The sequence below is a fragment of the Pipistrellus hanaki genome, assembly GCF_964339955.1.
Source record: "Pipistrellus hanaki genome assembly, chromosome: 18".
In the NCBI taxonomy this organism is placed as follows: domain Eukaryota; kingdom Metazoa; phylum Chordata; class Mammalia; order Chiroptera; family Vespertilionidae; genus Pipistrellus; species Pipistrellus hanaki.
The window spans coordinates 27,834,188-27,846,707 of NC_140520.1; the positions used below are offsets into that span (position 1 = coordinate 27,834,188).

At 36.4% G+C, this 12,520-nt stretch overlaps 1 protein-coding gene across 3 annotated transcripts in view; it reads right to left on the reverse strand.

Annotated features, from left to right (window-relative positions):
- Positions 1 to 4,461: 4,461 nt before the first annotated feature.
- SYT14 (synaptotagmin 14) overlaps positions 4,462 to 12,520 on the reverse strand; it is a 128,122-nt gene continuing 120,063 nt past the window's right edge. For 2 of the 3 annotated variants that reach the window (XM_084865539.1, XM_084865541.1), the window contains exons 7-9: positions 11,234 to 11,423; positions 8,749 to 8,805; positions 4,462 to 7,451 (exon numbers count right to left, since the gene is read on the reverse strand). In XM_084865539.1, the coding sequence (XP_084721665.1) occupies positions 7,138 to 7,451; positions 8,749 to 8,805; positions 11,234 to 11,423 (561 nt within the window). In that variant the 3' untranslated portion in view covers positions 4,462 to 7,137. The remainder of the gene's footprint in view (positions 7,452 to 8,748; positions 8,806 to 11,233; positions 11,424 to 12,520) is intronic. The other variant, XM_084865540.1, reaches the window with a different exon arrangement.

The following is a 12,520-nucleotide window of genomic DNA, read 5'->3' on the forward strand; positions in this document are numbered from 1 at the left end:
ATCGGTGTATATAGATAGTAGAAAAGTAGATAGCGAGAATCAATTGCAACATGGAGCACATTTTCAATTACATGAAAATGAGGAGATACATGATCATTCTATAAAATGAGTTGTTCCACACACGCATCTGTTTATATTTTGACAAAAAAATGCATATTAATGTGACAGTAATACAACACTATTGATAACCACACAGATACTTGTCTATATTAGTAAGCTCCATTAATGTTGAGTCACTGGAAACTATGCTGGAGACAGTGTAAGACCAAGGGGAATGGTGAGTAGTAGTGCATTTCTTCAGGTTAATAGTTTTGCTCACAGAGCATTTAAACTTCACCACACTGTTTTAAACATGATTAGAAAAATAAGTAAGAAAGCTCTGTAGAAACTCTATTAAGGAAGTTTCATGCCTCAGAAAAATGAAATAGGAAGGAAATAGAAGGAAGGCGGGGAATGGAGGGAGGAAGAGAGGGGAGGGAGGAAAGTAGGGATATTGACGAAAAGATTCCACTAATTGAGTTTTCCATGTTACGTTGTTTTGAGAAATAAAACACAATGCACTGGACAGTAATGGACATCATGAGTTTTAGAAAAAGAACAGAACTCAACATTTATCAAGACCCTTTAAACGCATATAATAGCTGTTCTTCAGCAAAGACTAACTGAACTGAGAATATTGATATACTTTATTTCAAAATGTTAGTAAAAATCCAAAGGTTGTTTGCCACTCTATGACAGCTTTAAAGATTCCTCAAAATTGTCGTCACTCTATTATTTTCACTACAAAAGCAAAAGTCATCTCAATAAAATTACGCAGGAAAATGATAAATTAATTTTGCAATGCGAGTTGTAAGTTTTCTTAGTTAACTTAAAGTAATATTTATAATTTCAAAACACTATTTGAAGTATCTGCTTTATTTTCCAGTTGTACTTCAAATAATTGTTTAAACATTCTTAAATACCAATAGAGCCAATTTATATGCAAAAGCTACCTTGGTCTCTCCCTCACAGAACAAATGGGACATGATTATAGGATGTTGTAAATATTCCTGATATTTACCCAAAAGACTACCCCAAACAAAAACCACCACCATCCCCCTGCCTTCTCCCCATCCCCCCAAAAGGCTTCCTATGATTGACTTTGGTTTTCTCTTTATGAAATTGCCTGGTTAATTTGAAATATTGAAAACCAAGTTTTAAGGCTTTCTCACAATTTTTTTGAAATGTGCAAGCTACTGGGGGAGGAGAGAAGACAAAAAGGAGACAGTGTCTGACATAAGGACTTAAACTCTCATTTCCTAGAACCTGGCTTCCCCTGCACTAGGACTGAAGCCACATTTAGTGCTAAAGCTGCCACCCTACACCAGGGCTCTGAGGTACTAGTTCTTTACCCTTCCGGGATCTTCCTTCCTGTTGGTGCTTATGGATTTCTTTCACCAGCATTAATGGGGGTTTTGAATGGGATTTTCTGGTGAGACCCTCCCCTGAGGGTATAAGAAAACACCACCTGGAGATGAGCACACTCAGACCCTGACAAAGGCAGTGTTGGGAAGAGGTTCATGGCCAGATGTGAAAGGCAAGAGAAACAGATCTCAGGGATAAGGGAAGATTCTTATGTTCTCATTCCACAAAATAGTCATCTTCAACATGAACTGCTTAGATCTAGGGAAAGAGGCATTCTAGCCATATCTGCAGATATAAACACATTTCAGAAAATTACTTTTTTCCCAGTGTATAATGGAGTATTGTATTTCATCCATTGGGTATTCATTTTAAACCATCAGTGTCAGGTGAGTGATCACACGTGAAAGGGAATACACAGAAAGGGATTTCCCCCCCCCCCCTTTCAGAGTAGTCCTGAATATTTAAAGGACAAGCCCAAATATCAAACAGCAATCAGAAGAATAAAGAAAAGGGTGAGCCCTTTTTTCTTCCTTTGCACTCCATGGTCGTAGCCTTATTTCTTCTCCAGAGAATTCAGTTCAACCCAATATTTACCATGTGCCTGTGTGAGTAAGGGCCACATAAAGATATCAAGACAAGACACTAACTACTGTCAAGGGGAAAAGAGGAACATGTGCAATAAAATTAGCTGCGGTTCAGTTAAACCACAATGAAGGGTACAGGAGAAACACAAGTAAATCGCAATGAGAGCACAAGAGTCTCTCCTCTCACCATTGACACTGGGCGATGAATACAGGCTATCCCTATCCACTTCACAGGGCAGAAAGGTGCTCAGACATAATTCAGCTACATTGGATTGCCAAAAGTATGCAATGAGTAGAAGACATTGATGAATACAGTTTCAGAATGTAAGTGTAGGCTAAACTAGCAATGTAAATTAAACCCCCACGACTTTGAGAATCAACGACAAATAGGCCGCACAAGTACCATTTGTTTTGCTTTCCTTTCCCAAGCTCTGTTTCTTTTTTTCTTTCCTTTTCCCCCCTAGTTCTGCTATTCACCTGAGGTGGGTAGGGTTATTGATGAACATAATGTTGTCCTATTTTTTCTTGTAGCTAGTAAAGGGGGCTGCAGCTGCGAGATGCATAGGATGGGTCTAGACTCTAGAGTAGGGGTGTCGAACTCAATCAGAGAAGGGGCCAAAGCCTAAAATCCAGCCTAAATTGCGGGCCGAATGGTTTACTGAACAGTCATAAACTGACAATGTCATAAACTGACAGCGGAGTGCAGTGATGACAGCGCGGTGCGGGCCACATTGCAAGGCCTGGCGGGCTGGATTTGGCCCGCGGGCCTTTTGTTTGACATATGTGCTCTAGAGCAATTTATGGCGGGGTTCTAACTCCAGTTCTGCTTATTGAATGACTTTGGGAAGGTCTGTTTAACCTCTATGCTGCAGTTTCTTCATCTATAAAAGGGTAATATTATCTCCTACTGTTGTGAGACTCAAACAAAATAACTTATTGTGCTAGATTCTAGAAAATTATAGCCGTTACCAGTATGATTATTATGCGTTTTGGTGGACATAGATGATGTTTTAAAGATAATTAAAAAATGCTTGATAGCATGTTCCACTTTGTGCTCAGTATGGAGTTTGGTCGGTGATGGATGAGACTGATGGCTCCCTCCAGGGTTGGCCATGGATGAACTGGGGACAGCAAATGGTGGGAAAAAGTGAATAATAATTATCAATGTGAAATAATGTGACTATCAATGAGAAAAATCTCTATGAATTGACTAGTCTATGTAGGAAAGTGGCAATTTTATGCGTGTGGATTTGTGTCATTTCTTCCTATATGGATAAAGATCTTCAACAAAATGTGTTGGTGACTAGTATTCTTAATCCACCTAAAATTTATACCTTCAAATAGCCTCTCTCTCAGTTCACTGGAAAAACTATGCTATCATTTGGTCTCCAACTTCATCTTGAAGAATACCCACAATCCTATGACTTCTTCCCCTCCTGGTGCTCTCTTACTTTGCATTCCCTGATTATGCTTTTTATTAGACGTAAAAATGAAATGAAAATGATGATGCTATCAAGAAAATGATTTATCATGTGGATGACACTGCCTTACCAGGCCCTACACTTCGACATATGCATATTAATCAGGGCAGTTTAGATATTTTCTCATTGGTGTTTCTTTTTTTTTAATTGCAGTCCAAATTATTATTTTTATCACTAGGTAAATACCACATTATTGAGAATTCACTGGATGCATAGTAAGAAAATATACAAATGGATTTTACACAAAATGTGGATAGTGCAGAAGACACAAGACTCCAGAAGGAAGATTCTGAAAGATACAGGGATAATATACTAAAATTCTTTACTGGTTTGAAATACACTTGGTTTCCCGGGCAGTAATAAATAACTGTTTTTGCTGCTCATTTGGGAGACAAAAAGTCTGTAATTCCAGGCTCAGGAAATTATATGAGTGCCAGTCAATTGCCATATTTGGATTATCTCGTGTTATTATAAAACTTGGGGGATTTTAAGAGAACAATAAGAAAGTGTGTTGCCTTCCTCGAGTTTCTGAGACAACACCTGCTGCCCACCAGTGGGCCCCTATTTGCTGTAATTGCTGAGATATAAGACTTTGCCTTTAAGCCTTCATGCAAATTTAAGCACACAAAAGAGCAGTCGGACTGCCTGGTGGAGCAGGTTCAGTAGAGTGAAGGGGGTTTCTTGAGCCATATGTAATCCTTTTTTAAAGGAATAGACCAACTTTTGGAAGTAATTACTCTAACTTGTGTCAGTCCAGAGGAAAAAAGATACATACACCAAGTAGCCAGATTATTATGATCTCTGAACGCATGATAATCTGGCCACTCAGTGATTTTATATATATTAGAGGCCTGGTGCATGAATTCATGCATGGGTGGGGTCCAGCCAGCCTGGCCAAGAGGAAGGGATGTTGTAGGTGGTTGGCCGGCCTGGTTGAACTCCTGGTTGAGGGAGCAATTTGCATATTAGCCTTTTATTATACAGGAGGATATACACAGAGTGGCCAGATTATTACGTGTTCAGAGATCATAATAACCTGGCCACTCAGTGTATTTTGCTGTGTGTGGAGGAGAATGGCAGCAAATAGCACCCAGAACCAAATATAATTTCTCGTAACTATACAGAGGAGAAAAAGAATCCATCAACTTGACAAATGTTTTTCTATTTCATTTTCTGAAAAAGCCAGGGCACCTTCACCTTTACATACATGCATGTATGTATGTATAAATACACATAGTATGTATGTATGCAGGTGCATATACAGATACACATACACATAATCCATAATCTTTGAGGCCTTGGCAGCTGGGATGGAGACAGGGTCCTCGTTGAAAGTTTTTAAAATTGTTAATTATTTTTTAGGCCACATTGGAGTTGATACTTATCCCAGGCAAATCCCTAAGGATACATCAGAGCACACACGCCATTCTGGGCATAGGCTGAAGGAGGGCAGATTGAACAAGGAACAGCTAGTGAGGTCTTTCCTCACTGAAGGAAAAAGCACCGAGCTGGTTTTAGAACATGTGTGATTAGGCTTTGTTACAGCTACACATAAGACCGAATCTCTTTTTATTAGGAAGATCCCAGGTGTTAGCAATGAGGCAGCTGTCTCACAGCCAGGACAGATACCTCTGGCATCAAACGCCTAAATCTAATTTCTCAGTAAAACCTATATTCCTTCTCCCCCTTAAAACCCTTTCCATACTGTTACATGCAATATCATGCCATTTTCTACCTTTATAACCTAACTCAATTACAAAAAAACAAAACAAAAAACAAAACAAAACAAAAAACCCTGGGAAAAGCTGAATAATATAACAATAAAAGAAGGGATTTTCCCCTTTAATGCAACTCTATAATAGACAGTCTTAAAACTCATGTCATATAGCATTTGCATTTTATCTTATAATTCATGTGCATGAATGCATAGAGCTGCCATTTTTAAACTAAAATATGCCAGGAGTCTATCGTTGTTGGTAGTTTTGGACTTAAGGCCTTTCAGTATAGCCACGTTGAGACAATAATATGTACGCATGGTTTTGTTACTGTGATAATAACAAGCCCTCGCTTAAAATAATGTATATAGTGCTTAGTTGGGACTAGGAGCAATGACATACTTGCTTAGTAATTGGCAAATATTTTGCTTTCATCTAGTTTAACTAAAAATCAGAAAGAGAAAAATATTGTTCATATATACAAAACATTCTATTTAATAAAGTGTATGCACAAAATTATATATTGGTTAAGAAGCAAAATTAAAGAGAAAACAGCTTAGAGTATTCCTGATTAATCAGTGTTCCTAAATATAAAAACAAATGAAAATGCCTTGCGAGTTAAAAAAAAAAACAAAAAACACATTTTACAACTTTCACACACTTCAGGAGGAAACAGAGAGCTTGTGACACTGTTCTGAGGAATCTCTCATTTATAAAAATTGAAGGCCTAACTTTGCAAATACAACTTTCGAGCTGTATGAGCAAAATTAACTTACACGAAAGGCACAGGATGACATCACGTTGAAGAACGTATCCGTAAATTTCATAAAATCTAGTCACAAGTCACTAGGAACTTCATAAGGAATCCAGGAACCTTTTTGAACAATGATGTTCTGGTTCAAACCGAGAAGCGGAGAGTCTTTATATCAGAAATAACAAATCGCAGTGGGAGAGCAGAAGATTTAGAGAGAGGACAGCTTCTTAGGTGAATGCTACCTTGCTTTTTGCAGTGCTCGCTACTAAACACTCAGAGCGGGTCATTAAAATGTTCTTTAGCTTAAGTTATTCGCAGTTTTCAACAGCTCACACCATAGTTTTTAGTTTGTAAAAAAATGTATTTGCACAGTACAACAATTTTAAAGAGTCAATCATTGAAAGGAGTTTTAAAGTAAGGTCCTGTTCTATGAGCTTCCTACATTGGAATACGAGAATACAGGAAGTGCTTTCAACAGAAAGCTACAGAGGTCTACAGTACAACCTGTCTACAGGACTTGCAGTGACTGGGTCTCTTTGGATCGGGCAAAAGCAGAGGCAAGTGAAGAAATGAGTTTTGAAAATAACATTAAAAGTTCCTTTATGACAATGAAATCTTGCACTCAGATTTAGTGCCACTGAGAACTCAGGTACAATGAAGCTCAGTGCATAAAGGGAAAATATCTGAAAGAAAAACAATTTCCAATGCGATTGAAACCCTTCAACATCAGATATGCCTTATCATAAAGTTGGAGAACTACTTTCTCTTATCAAAGCACATTCCAAACAGCAGGGACGGGCCAGTCAAAATATGCTTTATGGGTAATATGGAGAGTGATACTAAAACTGTGTTGCAGCTAAAAATTCTAATCTTAAAAAAAATCACTGACGATTTTGACTTTTCAGGAAATGAGTGGCTCTTTTGCTAAAGAAAAAAAATTCACTTCAACCAAAGCTCTGGAGGATCGGTAGCTTAACGATGATTATAGAGTTCATTGTCCCAAACCAGCTCTGCCAGACATACAACCTGTCTGCATTCATGTCAGAATTAGATGGTCTTCCCACAGAACTGGAAACGTTCTGGTAGAACGCTGAAGGCGATACTTCAAAGAATCACTCTCGTAACGATGGCCAGTAAAAACCAGCAGCGTCGTCGCTGGAAGCACCGCTGCCTGGGGTTACCAATGCTTGTCCTCCCTCTCACGACTCCAGTAACGCGTGCCACCTGCACACTTGCTGTCCTTTCGACTCTTTCATTTCGGTCCAGTGATTGAGTTCCTCCTCCCCAGAGCTGTTCAGACCCAGAGAAATCCAGCCTATCATCTCTTTCCTTTTCATGCTGCGCTTGTTATACACGGACAGGATAAGGGTCACGTCAGAGAGCTGAAACAGGGCCACTTGAAAGACAAACGTCTCCTTGTACACCGGGTTTGGCTGCCCTCTGCGGATGGATGTCTTGCATTTAGACATTTCTTGACCCATGGAATTGAGGAGAGTTAATTTAACATATGTATCTGTAGAAAAACAAACACAAAAACACAGAACAACATACCACAAATATCATTTGAGAAAAACTAAAAAAAAAAAAAAAATCTTTCTTGTAACATGTGCTGAGAAAATGACTTGTGCTTTATAAGGATATGGTGTATACCGTGTTTAATGGAAATTCAACTAATTCCATTTTGATGTAGATGCTTATAATATGTGACAGGTACAGAGAATGCTAAGGAGGCAGAAAATTTTGGGGGGATACTCATATCTTAACCTTAACTATTTCTAACTTAGAGTTAGAATTTAAAGGTATACCTCATAATCCTTCCCCCGCCCTCCCAGTCATTCCTTGACCGCCCATGACCACCCAGGACCACCCCCCCCCCAATCCCATCCCATTTAGCTTCACTAAGCAGGACATCATAGCATTAATAAACACTTAGCAAGCTCAATTAGCCACAACACTGTAAAGCATTCCACTGTGTTTTCAGAGAATAAGGATAAACAAACAAATAGACATGAAGGCAAATGATAAAGAGGAAAAGATGAAGACAGGAATGCAAGGATGACATCAAAACAGCTTAGGATGAAATGTCAAAAAAATCTCTGCATGGATGTGGTTTTTAATTACATTTTAAAACTATCGGAGAGCCAAAAACGAAGCCAAATGCATTAAGGGCTCATCAGCAAGTCAAGTAAAACTTTCTCCTGGTTTCATGCAAGAGTACATTTAATGTGCTTTCTGGGGAGTCAAAATAGATACTACAGGGTTCCTTTTTTTTTTTTTTTGACACAATTCAACATCCAATTGTAAGAATGAATCTGAACTATGTTCATGAATTAGAAAAAATAAACGGATGTGATGTTTAGTGTACAGAGTGAAACGTAACAGTCCATTGCCTGATTATTTGGGAGATAAGCCCTCTCTTCAAACAACTGTGTTTTCAAGGTCATTTGATTCATGCAGATGACCTTCAGCATGTTGATCCATCATGTGTACTTCTTATCAAAATTTCAATTAATTTTAGTGAAAATTGCAGTATTTCTGATGAAGTAACTATATTTCTGTTCTATGAGTCAAAATACAATGAATGAAACAAAAGCCTTTAATTTAAAAAGTTTTGCTTACTTTATACTCTGAATACCATCATCCATAATCAGAGATAAATTCTAAGTTAGTTTTACTTAAAGTACCACAGATAATAAATGTGCATATTTTGAAACCAACATGGTGGACAGCTTCACTGCTGGCAAGTTTTAGGGTAAAATTTTTTTTTTGCATGAAAAGACAACATCCAATTAGCCTCTACAGGAACTCACCTCGGATTATATAAACCTGTCCACCTATCAAGTGTTTTAGACAACAGAACAGTCCATCTGACAACAGGGGGTGGAAAGCAGTAAAAGAAATAATGACCAGATGTCAATTGTTGGGTGAAAGAGGGTCAAAGGTTAGAATTAAAGAGGAAACACTGTTCACTGGAGTGGAAGAACACAAAAGTTTAGCATTTTAATTCAGGTAGAGGGCTGAACAAAAGGGTCGTTGGGCAAAACTCATGAAATGAGAATTAAGGTCATTGTGTAATCTGAAACAAAAATTACAGTGTTTTCTAAAGGGGGACATCTTTATAATGATATCCTCTTGGACTAAAGCACATTGAACATAGAAGCATGCAAATTATCAGGCTATAAAAGACTGAATAAAAGTCGTTATAGGATCACTGTTATTATTATCCTAAATGTTTAAGTTTATCCATGCAATACTTAATATTTCAAATACTTTTATTACTCTCAATGTAATATAAAATTAAGTGATGGAAAGTAAAACAGAATTACCAAATAAATTTTCCCCTTAAATACTGTTATTGTTTTCTTTGGTTAAAAATTGGATTATTCAGTTTATAACACAGTTCAAAGCTTAGTACCTAGGTAGATGTGAAGGGTCACAATTTTATATAATATATACAGAATAAGATGAACTGACAAATCTGTCTTATATTTCACTTTATTATTTTATATTTTACCCTGTATAACTAATTTTAATGTTGACTTATATTCAATTCAGCTAAACATCCTGATACTGAAGATCTAACTCTAAAATAATGAAATTGATTTAACTTACTCTTTAAAACCGGAAAGATCTGCCTTATATTGTGGATGCTAATCTCTTAACCTCTTCTACTCTGCTCCCTTCATTTTGAGTCTGATTAGTGATTTTCTGTTTCTATTAAAGTGGGTAGAACAAGGACAGAAAGGCAAACATCACTTCATTCTGCTATTTTTTAGCATCTCAAGTTAAATATTTGTCAAAAAATTAAACTATTAGCTAAAGCAAGAACGAAGGGCAAACATAACGTGTGGCTAAACGGAACCCCAAAAGTATCTTATTTGTTGTGGTGCTAACAAAAATTTCCCATCTGAATGTCTAATTCAGAGTGTGTACACTCTCCCATTTGTCACGGGCCTCACCATGTTCCTTATCTTTCATCCACAACCTCTGCTCATGTGAGTTACTTCCCAGGCCATTAGAGTTTGGATTCTAAGTGTGTATTAATGAAGAAAACCAAGTAGCTGTTTATTCTAATAACTGTTTCTTTATACCCTCTGAAATTTTCGTTCTGAAAAGAGGAAGGGGACAATAATAAATCCATCCTTCTTTTATGCACCTTTATCTGTTTGAGTCTCACAGTTACCCTGTGAGAAACGCAACCTTAATTTTATGTATAAGGAAACAGACTTAGGGGAGTTAGGGCACTTGTCCAAGGTAGAAATATGACCATAACTTTGGCCTTCTGACTTTTATTTCAGGGATGTATATAAGAAGCCAGGTTTCCAAGACTACTTAGAGCAAATCAGATATATATTTATGACTTTTCAGTTTGATTGAAAAAAAAAAAAGCTAATTCAAGGATAGAAAAAGTTTTTCTCCTTTAAGAACTATTTGATAATTAGAGTAGGAGATTGCTTTAAGCAAGTCTGAAAGAAATAAACAAATTTAAAGTGACCATTATTATTCAAAATTTCCAAATTTTTAGTTTGGGGCATTAAACAGCTTTAATTTAGAGAAGTACAAAAAAGCCGCTATTCCAAGTTTGTGTCCATAGATGTCAACAAATAGTTTTGGGCATTCCTCTGTTCTCCCATAAACTTACCTTGAGCTGGGAGAGAAATTAGGAGTTGGAAGAGTGAGAGGCCTAGAGACAGGGCAGAGGTATACTATCTAGTTTCCCTTCCTAGCATTTGGGGTAAATACAAAAATATTCCTTACTCTACTGGTCCTGGTAAAACCAAAGCACATTCCATTTAAGAAAAGACTCTGGTGACAGAACTGACTTATAATGTTAAAGAATAAAAATGTGAAGAAAAAAACAACACAGTTTCTTCTTAAATTGTTAAGGGAGAAAAGTGTCTAGTTCTGCATGCAGACAGATCACACAGCATCAATCTTCAAGTAACAGCAATAACTATCCATATTCCTGATTATCTTGGTGGAATATTGGTGACTTAAAAAGACCCTGTAACCTTTTCCGGCATTGGAAGATAATGGCTATAACGGGGAAAATTTATTCCACTGACATTAGAAAAATAAAGTCTCGACACCTTACAATCCATAAGTTGCATTTGAAATTTTTCTACTCCCCAAATGACTGGAAATAGAAATCATGAAGCAGATTAGCTGATGGTTATTACACCATTTCATTTTGATCAGTTAAGACTAAATGGTAGGACTGAAAGCTCCTAACACTGAGAGTCCCATAAGCGCAGAAAACATTAGAATTAGAAAAAACAAACATTTTCCACTCACTGGGTGGTCTGTTTGCTGCCAAGTTTTTGAAGTGGCTGCCTTTGATGACTTCTGCTGATAGTCTGCCAGTGGTGGCGTTATAAAGCAGGCCAATGAGGATTTCTGGAACTGAGCCATGCTCAAGAGACTGACAGGAGGATGTGCTTCTACTACAGGACACTTCGGACACACTCATTTGGGAGTCACAGCCCTGTAATCAAAAGCGAAATCTTTATAGTACTTTGTAAAAAAAAAAAAAAAAAAAAATATATATATATATATATATATATATATATATATATATATATATATTAATAATGCATGTTTAGTGGAATTAGGCAAGTAAATCACAATAAAGATGAAATTTTAAAGATAAAATTTCCTTATACTTTCCTTTGAAATGCAAGATCTAATGCAAACACTAGATTAGAAATGTTGTTCGGAGCATATTTTAGTCTCTACATCTCTTTTCATTATATAGCAGTCAAAGAAATGATAGATGAGGTTTTATAAATCCATGGATATTTACATACAAATCAGAGAAGTTAAATTTCTTAAACTCACAGATGTTAATAAACTGTCTATTGTCATAATGTAAAAAATTGTTTTGTTTAAAGACTTATTGACCTTGAAAGACTGACACTGATTTAGACTCAATTACATTAAATGTAAACGTTTTAACAATGTCTTTAAAGACAATGATTAACACACTTTCATTAAATAAATAAGATAAAACAATATTATATTTATAAATCAACATGTAAAACACAGAAATACAGAAAGTTGGGGGGGGGGGAATGGAAAAATTAACTATGCAAATAATAACCAAAGGAAAATTGACATAGCTACATTAGTCAAATTTGGTTTTAAGGCAATAACCATTATTTAGAGATGAAGAGATACACTCAATAATGATACAGTAATAATCCTTACACTCAATAATAATCCTTACAAGGAAGATAAAGTAATTCCAAATTTACATGCACTAACAACATAGGGTCAAAACACATAAAGCAAAAACTGCCAGAACTAGAGAAACAAATTCACACCAGTAGAGACTCAGTATGTACACTTGTTTCAGTAACTGACAGCACACAGAGAAATAAACATAGTAAAAGAAAGTAGGAGATTTGAATATCACAATAAAAAAATTGATCTAATGGTAATACATAGAACACCATACCTTACAGAATATACATTTTTCTCAAGCTCACAGTGGAATTTTTATAAGTATTTACAAAAATAAAAGCTAATTAACGATCAATTTCAAATAATGGAAATCTTCAGAATGTTTTTTAATTTAGAAAT